The sequence below is a fragment of the Ips typographus genome, linkage group LG2 (genome assembly GCF_016097725.1).
Source record: "Ips typographus isolate SLU linkage group LG2, UJ_Ityp_2.0, whole genome shotgun sequence".
Lineage (NCBI taxonomy): Eukaryota > Metazoa > Arthropoda > Insecta > Coleoptera > Curculionidae > Ips > Ips typographus.
Genome location: NC_138423.1, coordinates 119,685 through 135,318, shown reverse-complemented (window position 1 = coordinate 135,318; position 15,634 = coordinate 119,685). Strand labels below are relative to the sequence as shown.

The 15,634-nt window shown below is 34.7% G+C and overlaps 2 protein-coding genes across 2 annotated transcripts; one reads left to right on the top strand and one right to left on the bottom strand.

Moving 5' to 3' along the window:
* Positions 1 to 77: 77 nt before the first annotated feature.
* Positions 78 to 5,313, top strand: Ttc30 (tetratricopeptide repeat domain 30). The gene is given in 18 exon segments (XM_081972171.1): positions 78 to 491; positions 1,646 to 1,825; positions 1,881 to 2,114; positions 2,174 to 2,237; positions 2,240 to 2,340; positions 2,404 to 2,539; positions 3,083 to 3,094; positions 3,097 to 3,246; positions 3,298 to 3,393; positions 3,396 to 3,563; positions 3,617 to 3,812; positions 4,325 to 4,535; positions 4,595 to 4,716; positions 4,718 to 4,768; positions 4,827 to 4,899; positions 4,902 to 5,016; positions 5,019 to 5,033; positions 5,083 to 5,313. Coding segments are annotated over 17 exon segments (1,935 nt in total). The 5' UTR covers positions 78 to 491; positions 1,646 to 1,768; the 3' UTR covers positions 5,217 to 5,313.
* A 160-nt stretch (positions 5,314 to 5,473) lies between these two features.
* Positions 5,474 to 14,784, bottom strand: CD98hc (CD98 heavy chain). The gene is given in 11 exon segments (XM_081972173.1): positions 5,474 to 5,713; positions 5,798 to 5,841; positions 5,843 to 5,960; positions 7,840 to 8,027; positions 8,087 to 8,490; positions 8,493 to 8,619; positions 10,840 to 11,152; positions 11,211 to 11,400; positions 11,452 to 11,616; positions 14,376 to 14,502; positions 14,567 to 14,784. Coding segments are annotated over 10 exon segments (1,830 nt in total). The 5' UTR covers positions 14,473 to 14,502; positions 14,567 to 14,784; the 3' UTR covers positions 5,474 to 5,529.
* Positions 14,785 to 15,634: the final 850 nt, after the last annotated feature.

Genomic DNA, 15,634 nt, shown 5'->3' with positions numbered 1-15,634 from the left:
GACATGAGTGACAGTAAAAAGTAGTGCTGCTGCACTGTAGCTCTCTCGCTTCTTGCCGATACGCAAGAAAGAGAAAAATAAATCGATGTAGGAAATAAAAACGCATAGAATAGACAAGAAAGAAATTTACCATTAAAATCTACAGGCAACAAACAGGGTGGTCTTTTTAATTAATTACCCAAACACTCATATCTTAACCTAAGTCTAGTTTAAATTGAGTAACCCCCATTTGCACCATCGTACTTTAATCCTAGCTTAAGTTAAGTGTAGTCCAGAATCCAGACTGGGACTTTTTCCATTGTCTTCTTTTTCCATCTGTATTGTCACAGTCTGAAGCAAACTTAATTTAAGCACGGCTTAAAGTACGACGGTGCAAATGGGGGTAATTGATTTTGAATGTGATAGATCGAGAGTGAAAAAAGTCACAGTTTCAACTAAGCTTAAGGAAGACAATGATTTATTTAACTTCTCATTAATTCAAAGTCAACTAGGTAAAGGTAAAATTAGTTTTTATCTACGCCTAGCATGGTAATGACTCATTACATAGCTCATTTTGAGTTACGTACGTGTTACGTAATGAGCGATTTTACCGCACTAGTGCAATAATAATTGAGTTTACCGCACTAGTGTGATAAAGCACCGTAAGAGTACAGTAACACAATCATTATCGCACTAATAGCTGTAAAATCTATCATTACGTAGCGCCAAGTTGGAGTTAAAAAGTTACTCATTTCTGTGCAGATCCTCTATAGATAAAGTACCTATTGTACAGGGTGATTGGTTGAATTTTGACCACCACCTTAACTTCCTTAAATTTGACTTTGCAAAAAACGTTAAATACAAAACTAGTAGATATTTAGGTCTACTTTAGAGCCAATTACCAGATTTGAGTAACAAACCAAACATATGTTTTTTCTAATTTTGGCATATAAAGTGACACTTTTCAAAACTGATTAGAGTGACAAAACGTTTTACTTTATGTAACTAGTTACATAAAGTATCACTTTATGTACTAGTTATGAAAAGTTCATTTCATCACTCCCTGTTTTTATGCATTTCCGTAGAAACATATGGGCGACATCCATCATAACATGTCGTTGTCACTGTTTATACAGGTGCTATGAAAGTGAATATTTGTGTTAAATCACTTTAAAAAATGGTTTTACCACTTTTTGGTCAAAATTAGAAAAAATTATGTATGCAACACGTTTTCGAAAAATGTCTTATTGTGTAACTCATTCAAATTGTAGGACCTCGCTGCGCTCGCCCTACAAACATTCATTCGTTACACAAAATCGATCTTTTCATAACTGGTTACATAAATACCTATTTTTAAATACATTGACCATCTTTTTATCCAATATTTGAATTCTACGTCAATTTCTCAGCCTAATTGATGTATATGTCTGTATCGATATTCAACTTTTTCCGCAGTAGCATCTGTTATACTTATTGTATATTAACATTATTAACAATATTGCCTCAAAGTGTGGCGTGCCACAGCCATCATTAGTTTCGGGAGGTTTTTATAGCTGAGATGGTTTGGGTCGAATTTGAATTACCCTGTATTACAATAGGTTCAAGGATCGCTTTCCTAAAATTGAAAATGTCATTAACAAAACGCCCTGTATCATATTATATCTAGCTCGATGACCTGGTGGTAACTTGAAAATACAAACAATCATATCCATAACAACCCCAATTTACTTGCGAATGACAGTACAAACTAACCTGTTTGGCTGCTTATTATTGAAAATACTCCGAAAATATGTATTCTGCTCACGTTATAAATGACGGTGATTTTACGAAAACTGTATACACTTTGGTTTGTGCTAAAAAATGTATCAGCAGCAGCGTAAACTTACTTAAAACATTACCAGATAAAAGAAAATCGGTTCAACGAAGCTATCAAAATTCTACACGGAATCCAGGAATCTAGCTCCAGCAGGGCTGGATTATCCCTGTTGGCTTACTGCTATTTTTACATTCAAGACTTCAACAACGCGTCCAGCTACTACGAACAACTTACCGAAATGTACCCGGACAACGACGATTACAAGTTGTACTACACCCAATCTTTGTACCAAGCTTGCTTGTACGACCAAGCATTTCAAGTAAGCACAACCTTATCATTATTACCACCCGGAAACAACAGTTAGGGTGGTTTTTCTAGGTGTCCAGTAAACTGGTGGATAAACCTCAATATGTCGGTCAAATCACTAAGCTACAAGCGGCCATTAATACAGCCAGGAGGATGTTTTGTCGGCCAAAAAATTGGTGGATTCCTGTCCTAGTGATGATCCAGACAAGGAAGTTAATTTAGGTTGTTTACTTTACAAGGTACTAGAGTAATAATTAGGAATAATTAATGATGGTGAAGTAACTTGAATTTTGTAACTGCAGGATGGAAATTACGAAGAAGCCTTAGCAAAATTCAGCACAGCTTTGCAAAATCAAGGCTTTAAACCCTATTTGGCTTACAATATAGCTCTATGCTATTACAGGCTTAAAGACTACGGACCCTCGTTAAAATTCTGCGGTAAGGACAAACAGTAAAAGTAACTTATTCTAAGAAATCAATAAAATACTTAATAAAAAGTGAAAAATGAGCCTGGCACGACCCCCGCGTACATAATTAGAGACTCTTCAATTATGTAACGTAGGTGGAAGGCTAGAGTCGGGAGGAAAATTTTCATTCTTTGTAACCAGTGCATTGTTGCCAAAGTTATTATTAACATTTGCTTAATGATGTATACGTCTTTTACATAGGTATATCAATCAACTAATTTTGTTATTTGGGTATGCTCTGTTGAACTATGAATGACTGCAGACCTAAAAAGTAAGAAGCTGCAAACATTTTTTCAGTGTGTCTGAGTTTAATTTAAAATCGGTGAAACACCTGAAACTAAATTCCATATGGCCCCCCAGAGCCACCGTACTACAATGTAAAGACTAAAACAACTTGAACTGGTCTATTGACTAGAACAAACTCTTTTAACCAATACAACATATAGTAAGGACACCCAGTTGTTAGCACTTGTCATCAATCATTTATCATACTATCAGTGCACCAATTTTACAGCTGACATAATCGAGAAGGGATACGCGACCATCCGGAACTGAGCATAGGAATGCAAACAGAAGGCATCGAGGTACGTTCAGTAGGAAATACCCTAACTTTACACGAAACATCTCTAACTGAAGCGTTTAACTTAAAAGCAGCCATAGAGTATCAGTTGAAAAATAGTAAGTTTAATGGTTTTTGAACGATACAAGTTTTACATCTTAAACATATAGTTGACGCTGCTAGAGAAGCCCTTACCGACATGCCTCCACGAGCAGAATACGAATTGGACGCTGTAACATTGCACAATCAGGCGCTAGTAAATTTCGATCAAAATCCACTGAGGGATTTGAAAAGTTACAGTTTTTACTGCAACAAAACCCATTTCCACCGGAGACTTTCGCCAACTTACTGCTGCTTTACTGTCAGCACGAATGTTATGACTTGGCCGCGGATATTTTGGCTGAAAACGCCCATTTGACTTATAAATACCTAACACCTGCAAGTATTATACTTGTGTATCAGATGCCAGCTTTACCAGTAACGATTTACAGTATTTGTACGACTTTCTGGACGCTGTTATCACCCAGCAAACGTCACCGAGCGAAGCGTACCAGAAATTCGACGAATTGGCCAGCAGACACACTGAACAGCTACGAAATTGGCCAACAGGTGCAGAACATCGTAATCGAGGTGATATAGACATAGTGAAGAAAGCCATCATGGAATATGAGGAATGTTTGGAAAGGTAATAATAAATATTCAGGGTTGGTCCGTACATTTAGACAGTTCGAGGCGACTTTGTATTTGTAGGTAAGAAAAAAACTGTTATTACAAATGACTGTTATAAAATGTCTGAATTACCAGATCATATGTTAATAAATAAAATAAAAAACCATGACAATAATGAAACACTGTATTGTTCTGAATATTGATATATCTTTTTTTCTGATTCCAAAAATGTACAATATGTTGACATTTAGTTTTGACGTTTTCGTGTTAATATAATGTAAAAAATGTAATTTATTAATTTTTTTTAATTTGGTAATTGACAGAAAAACGAAGAGAAAACCTGATTAAAAGTCTAACAGGCGAAAACTTGGTGGCAGTGTTGTCAGACGCATTATTAAACAGTCAATGTTTTAGTCATTTTTTCGCATAACTTTGACACCTTGTGTCTCGAATAGATAGAACATTTCGGCTATTTGTATAAAAATAACCCTGCAAAAAAAGTGTGCTTAAAATGTTCACTTTTTACAGATACATTCCAGTACTAATGGCACAAGCAAAAATATACTGGGACTTGGAAAACTATGCTCAAGTGGAGAAGATTTTCAGAAAAAGTGCCGAGTTCTGCAACGAACACGACACTTGGAGACTAAACGTTGCCCACGTCTTATTTATGCAAGAAAATAAGTTCAAGGAAGCCGCCGGTTTTTATGAACCTTTAGTGAAGAAGAACTATTCTGAGGTAACTTTCTTTGACCTCAAGTATTATTAACTCTTATCACTCTTATTAAATTATTTTAGATACTAAACGTAAACGCTATAGTCTTGGCTAATCTATGTGTCTCGTACATCATGACGTCACAAAACGAGGAGGCTGAAGAACTGATGAGGAAGATTGAAAAGAAGAAGACCAAATGGCTTTTGAGAACCTGACAAAAAGTATTTCCACCATTGCATCATAAACCTTGTAATAGGGTACGTGTTGATGTTATTGCTATATTACAAGTTGAATTTAAAACGTTGACATAAACAGGACTTTGTACTGCTCGAAAGGAAATTACGAGTTTGGTATTTCCCGTGTTATGAAATCTTTGGAACCGTACAATAAAAATTGGGTACAGACACCTGGTTTTACACTAAAAGGTGCTTTTTAAGCTTAATAGAGAACCTCGCCAAACACATGATAGTGTTGAAGGACTCGGTTATACAGGAATGCATACAATTTTGGAGAGTTGCGAATGTAAGTGTCAGTGAAAGGTTTAAGTTTTTTTATAAAACTCGAATTTTAGTGCATGGAAAATCGGTGAGAACAGTGGCGTACTCCACAATATCCGAAGAAAACGAAACACCCGATGGTAAAGAGACGGTCAGCTATGAAGCGAGGAAATTGAAATATTTGTTATTGAAGTTACAAGATTATTAGTTTATGGTATTTTGATGTTTCATAATGTTACAATAAATAATTATCAAGGTGAGTTTTTACCACCACACGACGAATTAAAAAAAATCTAAAACTTCAATGAATATTGATTTGGTTATCGCTTGAATTATGCTGCATATGACAATAAAATCGTCGTTCAACAAAAACAGACAATGCTCGAGACATACCTGACCGTAAGAAAAATATTTTAAAAAAATCAAAATAAAGTGTACCTACCTATGAAGTAAAATGACATCAAGCTACTTGCAATACTTTTATTAATTTTCCTTTATAGGAACGTAAACGCAACTTATTATCAGGTAGTTAGGTTAGGTAACAGAGAGCCGTTTACAATTTTTTTACGAAAAGTTCCTTCATATAGCGGAACTGAATTACACGTTTCAGCAACTACCAAGCTGTTACTCATCCTTTTCGGTACATATTCCAAAACGATGGCTGATCGAGGTGACACTGGAACAGCGGTTGCCAGCCTTTTACCACTAAAAAAATAACTTTATTATAATAAAAGCTTCTACCATTTTATTAACTTTTGAGATTGAAGTTGTTAAATAGTTTGCACTTACCCAACGTCTTTGAAGTTAGTCTCGTTGTAGTTCGAGCTGAAAATAACGAATTGTTACCTCTTGAAGGTTAGAAAGAAGCGGTATTTCAGCTGGAACATCTGCGATTGAGGTTAAATTGGTAGGATTGACCGCAACTAAAATACCGGGACTACCCGGAGTTACCCTAAGAAACAAATTATCAATTTACATACAAAATAAAAGAAGTACATATAAAAGAAAAGCGTCCCAAAGTTTGTAAACCTGTCATTATTGTCATGTCATCAAACTTGGATATTTGTACAGGTTGTCTAGTTTTCACTGGCATTGCAGGATACCATAGTTATAGTCAAAATTTTACTCTTTGAGAATGACGTCAAGCAGATGAAAAAACACGCATGTCTGGAATTAGATCACAAATTTTGTACCTACAAATGCTTTGAAAAATTAATGCGTTCGTAAGTGACTGATGATCAAGTGCCTTGAAAATCACATGATCATGAGAGTTTCAGTTTAATCATCATTCATTTAGTGAATACGTGTGCTTGCACTCATTTAAAGATCTTTTCTACTCCTAATAACGTAACATATTATTAATGTTAATGATTTTGTGATGTGTTATTGTGCTTTGCACAATACAGTGAAAATAGTAATTTGACATACCAACTTCTTTGTTTTTCATAAAAGCGGTTATGTTGGTTTTACTGACCGACATTTTCTTAGAAATGTTGATGAAATAGGAGTCGTCAGATGGAATTCCAGCCTTTTTCATTCGGCATAGGGTAGCCGTACTCACTTTTAAAGCCTGTGAGGCTCTATCATACACATTGGAATAATCAATTGGGACATCATCTGGAAACTGTTTCTTTTCGTAATCCAAAAAAGCAGCACATTTAGAATTAGCATTTGGGCTTGCTCATTGTAGCGCAGCATTTTTATTACTTTGGATATTGTTTATATCAAAGGGACAGTAATTATCAACGTTTTAATTTGACAGGATGACAAAATTAATAACGTGCCTTTTCTGCTAAAATTGTTTATTTCATATGTTTGATATGCGAGAAACAAAGATGTAGAAAGATGGCGTCATTCTCAAAAGGTAAAAATCCAACTATATATTGATGTTTGAGCCATGCGGTTTTGACAGTTTTCGGTCCAATGGGCGTTGGTCGCTGACAAACAGAACGTCAATTACTTGTTTATTTCGCTTCTCTAACCCAGATTAAGAATGGATTGGATTTAACCTTAATCCATGACAGGTGACAGTGTATTTCCTATGATTTTAGAGGATTAGGATTGCATCTAAATCCTATTTGAATCAATCAACATAACCAACAATTATCAAACGTTTTTTTAAATAAAAAAAATGCCCTTTTTGAGGTGAAATTTTAAAATTCATTCATTTCATTTTCTTAATTTTTTATTTATCTTTAGTGCAAGCATAAACTATTAACAAAATTTAAACAAATGACATTGACATGATTTACGTCAAAACTTTCAATGTCATGTCATTTTAATAGCCGAAGTTAGACCCAACTAAAATTAATCCAAATTTTGGATGTTTATATCACAGTTTGGATTAAGAAATCATAATCCAATCCTCCTAATTTGGAGGATTGACTTAAGAGCTATAATCCGGATTAGACGTTAATCCCAGGAGTTTATTTCAAACATGATTTTAAGCTAATCGTATGTAAGTAAATCCGGATTGGGCATGCGAAATAAACATAGTAAATAACTTGGTTACGCAAATACAGGCCGTTTTTCAAAAATATGCATTTTGGGACTCTTTCTGTTTTTCTGTTGCGTAGGTACTCGTTAAGGTATCGGAAAAGAAAAAACGCATTTTTATACACTTTTTGCATAGAAGAGTACTTAATTTTTTCCACATGTCATAGTTTTTAATGTGAGAAAATATTTACGTAAAACTTTATGTTAAAAAAAATTACCAACACAAAAGTTACTTACCTTTGCCTGTGTAGCAAGTTATAAAAATTTCGTTTCATTCACTCATATATTATTATAAAAAACGATATGTTAATATAACAAATTTAATAAAAACTTACCTTATTACGGCTAATATGGTGTTATTTTGCAAGCTGTAAACTCCACACATTCCTCTCATTATCGACGGACTATCCCTGATTTTCAGTAAAACAGGATTGACAGGTTCTGAGGCGTTCACTAACGGAGCCCCAGGTAACAAATAAGTTAAAATTTCCAAGGCATCTCTAGGCAAGGCGCCAGTTTTAGCCTAAAATATTTACAAAAACTTCGTAAATTGTTGACACGCTTCAAATGCACCAACATTACCTTCCACAATGGCCATTCAATGTCATCAATATTAAAAGTATAATTCAAGTGATTAGCAGTTTCGTCAACGGACAAAGTCGTTTTCGAGAAAACGTGACTCTGCAAAGGCATATCGACTACCAAACTGTCATTCACTTTGTACGAATTAACTCTTCCCAGTTCCTCCGCGACCATTAAAGGAGCATCCTCAGTTTTATTCCGCAAAACTTTACGCCACTCTTTCAGCAACCTGCCCAATTCGGGCAAATTTTCAGTTTTGGAATGTTTGAAAAATCCGTATTGAGTCAACGACAAGCCGGGCTGAGCGATACTGTCTGCTTCCTCGTTTTCAAATAGCGGGTCGACCAACAAGAAAGCGGCGTGACGTAAACGTATGCCTGTCACGTTAACGGTCAAAAATCGGTTATCACTTTGCTAAACTCTTCCACTACTGAATCGTTTCTAAAGTTCAAGTGCGGTAAATCGAACGGAGTGTAGTAGTATTCGTTTCTGGTTGGTGATAATTTCCAGGATGATTCGTTGTTTGGACCGACCTACAAGTGTTTAAAAATTCAACGTCAAATTCTAAAATAGTAGTAGTAACAACGTAGTTTAACTGTAGTAAAAGATGATGTGTGTGAAAAGTTGCAGACTGGTCGCTGCATAAATACAATTCGGGTTAATGCTGCAGTTCCGTTGATTTAGGGTAAAAACCAAAAACGGGTATATTTGAAAAGTGTCCCTATTTTCTTAATGCTAGAGCTTACAATCATAAAGATATATAGTTAGAAACTACCATTTAAAGTGGTGTAGACCTTTCTAAGGCAAGATAGAAGGTAAGATAAGAGGGGCCCGGGTAGAAAGCAACACTCGGGCTTCGAAACATCAGGGACTGGTGTGGAGTAAAGATTGCCGCCAAGCAGAAGATGGCACCCTCGAAACGGCAAAGTATACGATTAAGGATCGCCAACGTGCGCGAAAGCACAAGGCACAATTAGAAGAAGAAGTTGACAACTTTAGTTCTTCCGGACGCCATATTAAATTTCCGCATTTTAAAAAATATCAGGTTTAATATTTATTATAAGTTATTAGCGTTTCAAGTTAAGATCTTAGCGCCATTTGAACTAAAATCGGGCATCCCGTTCCTATAACCTAACATTATAAATAAGGTCAATCTGTCTCTTCATATTTATGAAACGCTTTAAATTCCTGACCAAAATAAACGTAAACAAACGGAGAGATGTTGACAACATGCACCGCCTACTATACTAGAAAGCCTAGAAGGTGCTTGTCAAAAATTCCAATATGGCGGAAATAGTGGTGACAGTTTGCTTTTGTTGTATTGTGGAAATTGAGTTTTTGAGGATTAGATTAATTTTTACGGTTTAAAATCAAAACTTGAGGTTATTTGCGTAAGTTATTTTAATTGATAGTTGTTGGGCAACATCTGGTGACATAAATATGCGTTATAATATGTCACCAGATATTGCAGAACAACTATCATTTCTGGCATCCAGTTGACTATACTGGAATGAAGGTTTTGTTCTTTGGTTATCAAGCCCTATAGTCTCTCTGATGAGCCGTAATACGGCGAAACCGGTCAGAGGATTGGGATTGATAAACAAAAAACAAAACCTCACCATTCTTTATTTTTGTTTGCTGCCGTTCATAAGTTTTTCAAGCCACATTGTAACAGCAATTTAGGAAGAAGCCCAACCGTGACAGTTTTTTTACTTTACAAAAAACTGGATCTAACTCAACAGTGGTTGAACACTTGAAGTGGAATGATTTTACTCCAACACTATACTCAACGGTAAGTACACTTATTAGGTACTTGTTACATGCACAGGTATGTGAGTTACATTTTAAAGCATCCTTCATTGTGTGAGCAACAAAAATAATAATGTTCTTGGTAATAACATAAGAACCATTTACCAGTTTTGCTTACCTAGTTTCAAGGATTTACAGATTTTCTTACATTGAACAGTGTTTAAACTAGTTTGCTGTTTGTTGTACTTTCCCAGGACAAATGTTCTAACCAATTTGTTTAGGCTGGACTTGATTGTGTACCAAAAAGCTCTATCTATACATATCTGGATGAGGAATTAACCCTTTTTGGTATTTCACTCACAACTTGCAATCAACTACACGAAACAATTAAAAAAAACATATTTTTCTAATTTTGGCATATAAAGTGACACTTTTCAAACTGATTAGAGTGACAAAACGTTTTACTTTATGTAACTAGTTATGAAAAGTTCATTTCATCACTCCCTGTTTTTATGCATTTCTGTAGAAACATATGGGCGACATCCATCATAACATGTCGTTGTCACTGTTTATACAAGGTGCTATGAAAGTGAATATTTGTGTTAAATCACTTTAAAAGATGGTTTTACCGCTTTTTGGTCAAAATTAGAAAAAATTATGTATGCAACACGTTTCGAAAATGTCTTATTGTGTAACTCATTCAAATTGTAGGACCTCGCTGCGCTCGCCCTACAAACATTCATTCGTTACACAAAATCGATCTTTTCGTAACTGGTTACATAAATAGCTATTTTTACTGCATCTGCATACATTTGTGTATAAAACGAAAATTGCTTCGCCATTAAAAGTGACATTTTAGGCTTTCCAGTATAGAGGGCGGTGCAACATGGCATCATTGACAAAAAATATACAAAGAGCAAAATGTCAAAATTCCTTGGTTAGTGTCTATTCAAAAAGATCATAAACACACTTTACTTAATATAAAAAAAAGCTTTGAAACTTACCCAATTGTTTGGAGGTAATGGATTAGTTTCAGATCCTTTAATAGTAACAGGCCTCCATATATAGAACTTATCAAAGTTGGGTTCTCTCTTTTCAGACTTGGCAAACCAGACATTAGATCCAGTTGGGTCCACTTCTACAATAACTTTGGATCCTCGAGTAGTGGCAGCCTTAATAAGAGCCAAACCGTCAGGATTATTCTCTAAAGGTTCATATACATCAATACTCCAAGGTACTATGACGCCTTGAACATTTTCATCCAACGTGTTCAACTGTGATTGATCAGAAATTTCGGACAATGGCCCTTGTTGGTACCTGTTATACGTCACTATTAGTTTAGCTGCAGTTGGATTTGAATTTAAATTTAATTTACCAGGTTCGTGGTGGTGGTGGATCACACTTGGGTGCAGCATAAATAATCAAAATTGCGCCAATAAGCATCGAAGCCCACAATAACCAAAAGGAAACGAATAAGAACCAACGTAAACGCACCCAAAACGGATCGTTTGCGTATTTCATCAACTCCTCTTTAGTTAACCCTTTGAACTCTGGCTTTGCTTCAACTAAACCACCACGAGTTAACATGTTTTAATAACCATGACCCTTAAACTCACCAATATCTAATTTGGCATCTCCATTTTGAGGACTTTTGGTCTCATTGCCGAAAACCACCACTTCGGGCACTTTATCATCGCTGGGGAGCATTTTTTCGTCAGCGCCGTCCGTTTCGGTACCACCGGACTCTTTCACTAAGGATTTTGGCCGTGAAAGTGCCTGATCTGTAAAAAGGGAACGACCGGCGATGCTTTCAGAACTGGTTTCATCGATACAACGCGGCTGACGCAACTCGCTTTTACTTGCGCTTTTATGTACTTTTGTTTTGATTGTAAAGAAAGAATTCGATAACGAAGCAGTAATGGAAGTATAAACTGTTTTGAAAATGATTCGGATTGTTTACTTTTTATGACTTTACAACATTAGGCAGCAAGTACAGTGTGTACCAAAAGTAGCGATCATAGACAACAATGTAGACAAAAATGTAGAGGGTTTTGGGAGCTGTACAGGGTGGTGACGTTCTCCTATTTTACCCTGCATGCCTTTTTATGGCTTGATAATTAACCATAAAATTCCTGGCCGTCCTAGCCTACACTTTATAAAAAAAGGGCTTTTCTTTTTGTGGAGAATTTTTGTGTCTTTCCATGATATTATACTGCCTGCTGTTATAATATAAGGGTTTAAACAAATTATGGTGAAGCTCAAATAATTGGTGACATGCAATCTGCAGCCGAAGACAATAATCAAACGACTATAAAAAACTGAAAAAAAATAAAGGGAAAATTGTAGCCCTCCCTAACCTTTCGCCGCAGTATTGAAAAAGGCACTAGTTCCTAGGTTTATAATATAATATTTTAATTTGTAAGTAAAAAAAACAATATACCTGAAATATGCATGCAATAATTTCTATCCTCGCCTCGCCACTATCTAACAAAAAGTGCTATTCTGTTCTAAGTGGTACTAAAACATAACTTGCTACATTAATATGAGTCACAAATTTAATAACAACATATCTTGAAAAAATTAAAATACAGGGTCCAGCTTTTCAATTTCTTACAAATTTATTCCATATTTTTAAGGTGCACGTTTTAAAAATTAGTTGGGAATAATAATGACATATAGGCTTGTCAAAATTGGCCTCAAAAGTCAGTTTTGAAAACGGGACAGAAAGTCTAGTTTTTAAAATAGAACCCCTAATTTTATATTTTTTTCAAAGAACATGTTGGGCAGGTGCGTCCCTGATATTTAGCATAAACCTAACACAGTGATTGTCAAATCCAAGGCCATAGGCAAAATTGTACAAAACAAAATCATTCGGGTCAATTTTCGCGTGCACTAAGTGGCCAAGCTAGGCAAAACCTATTAAGATAGTGGCAATGTTTAAAAAAAAAACAAATATTTCAAAAAATGTCCAACCGTTACGTCCTGGTAGGCCTATAGGTCACGTGATCGTGTTTTTCCTAATTTTCTCAGGTCAAATTAGCCCTTAAACAGCCAAAAAAGTGTTTCTGGTACACCCTGTCATTAAACTGTAAATAACCCACTTTATTTGCAACACTGTTTATAAGCTTTTATATGTCAATAGATAGCTATTGAAATAAGCTGTTCATTGAGGTATAAAAGTTGATTTGTTAGTGTTTCCTAGGGTTGGTAATAATGTCTACTAATTCCCCAACAATGCCTACAATTTCCTACTAATTCTTAGTATGCTGACAATTCCCAAGTAATGCCCACTAATTCCTACATTTTGTACACCATAATGCACCAGTGGTGTAGATACCCTTGAAAATAGGATTTATCTCTTTTCTAAACTTCAGAGTAATTTTCTTATTCATAAATAAATGAAACATGTATAATTAGACTCCAATCAAGTACTGTAATTCTGCTAATTTCAATCCTAAATAAGCCATAACAGTTTCAAGAACAAATGTTTGAGGATCATTTTAATTAATTAATATAATTAATTAACCTTTTTTAATATTATATGATGACTTATTTGGGTCTATCAGAATGAAAAATAATACCTAAACTTTCTTATTAAAAAGTATTTAAGCTTATAGACTGTTTTTATATAAAATATGGAATTTCCCAAAATTACAATAATTAAAAATGACCAAACTTGTTGCATTGAAACTTATCAGAGGTCATAGGTACTCAAGTAGTTAAAAAGTCAAATAAGTTTTAATTAAAAAATATAACAATTTTATAAATCACTCTGTTTATACTAGCTTCATTAACATTTTACCAAACTCCCATAACTAGAAAATCTTTCAATAAATGACTAATTTTTATTAGATATCACAAATGGAAATTGTATTCATTGAAAAACATCTGTTGAAATCTACATAGTAAAAATATTATTTTAAAGTCACATTTTTCTGGCTCACACTGTATACCTAAAAATATGTTCATGAAATGAGCCCTTCTGTACAATAAAGGTATAAGTACCTACTGTTAAAATGTGTGTTTTTTATTTGTAGATATTTTGTTGTTTCAAGATCAAAAAACCACCCTGTAAGCTGTAAGAAACTCAAAAAATGGTTGATTGTAGTGGTAGCATTATAAACACTACTAATAAACATTAGTAAGTTTATGATTATAAAAAGGGATGAGTTTTTATTAATACTTTCTACAAGCAGCAAGTAGCACAATTTGTGTTTGTGCATAATTAAATAATTAAAACATCAATTTTGTTTTTGTCTAGTCTTGGCTAAAGGGTATCCTTATATCACTGTCAAATTTTTGTTGACTGTGGCCAAATTTTGAAAAATCACAGTTTAAAAGTAATTTATATAGTCCCATGTCCTGAGAGACTCTAGTTACTTAAACTCGAGCTTAAACTTGTCAGAACAAAAAATGTGAACCAAAGCCCCAGAAAATTTAACTTTGACTATAGGAATATCTCATTAAAAAATGTGCACATGTGTTGACAGGGCCTAGTTCTCAGAGGACATGAGAGCCGAACATTAAAAGAAAAACTTACCTTCCATATCTCTCTCTGGTATGGGTTTGTAAGTGGCAGACATAGACAATGCCTCCGGGCTATTTTTTCCGGATATTTCCAATTTATTCTTGTCCATTGTAGATTATTTTGGGCTTGTAGTAATTGTCTATTTAGGATGATTGAATAAAAGGCTTATTTTCAGCTGACAATGTGACAATTGGTCTACTTACTAGCTAAGCCGCACCCACAAAACGACTGAGGCTGGAAATAAAATTAAAATCGATCAGTGAAACCTGAAACCAAAAGCCTTGAGCATAGAAGGATGATGCAAAGCCAATTTGTATGTAATGTTTGTAGTATGTACTAAATCAGATGGCTGAATTTTAAAGGTTTTTCTAGGTTAGTATATCAGTGTGTGTGTGTGTTTTAAAGTTAGCAAAGGACAGAAAACAGAAACCTATTGATTGACAATTGACATTGACAGTACTTTAGTCAGTTTACCGATTTGACAAGACTCGCAAGAGTGAGGTTAAGCTGGGAAAACGAAAAATTAAATCAGTGTTGTTAATTACTCGTATAATTAATTACTTTCTTTGAATTGTGGAGGCTGGTGTTGGTAATGATTCCGGTAGACTGTGTGTGTTATTTTCTTGATGGTAAACCTGCAAAGTAAGGTAAGCAGCAACTATCTGTATGTCACTTGAAACATCTATCAGCCGCAAAATCAGCCACTGGTCAAAATATGAAAAACACAAATACAATCGATAAATTTAAGTTGCAATGGGGAAAGTTTGAAGAAACTGTCAACAAACGCCAAACAATCAAAATTTATAAATTTTAAAATGGCGTTGCGGGCAGCGCCAACGCTGAATTTCCCCGAATTTTAACGATCGGTTAAAGAACATACGTTAATGACGTCAAAATACCGTCTCGGTTAGTTAGTTCACAACTATAGACAAAGATGTTGTACCTTGTTGTACCAAAAGTTGGTCTTTTAACCATTCTTTTACCTATTATATGTTCTTTCGGACACACGGATAGATGGCGCTTGTCAACTATCCACTGAGCTTTTTAAAGTATTCGGAACGGTCATATTGTAAACGAGACAATGAGACAATTTCTACAAAACAGAAAACAGTAATTTTATAAGTTTCAAATAGGTAATTTTATACAATAATTAGTTTATTACTCTTATTACTGGTTTAGGTCTAATATTAACGCTACAAAAAATAAATTGTAAATTGTACGTTTTCTAAATGTCATTTTATTAATGCCATGATGGATGATCGGTCTTGTCT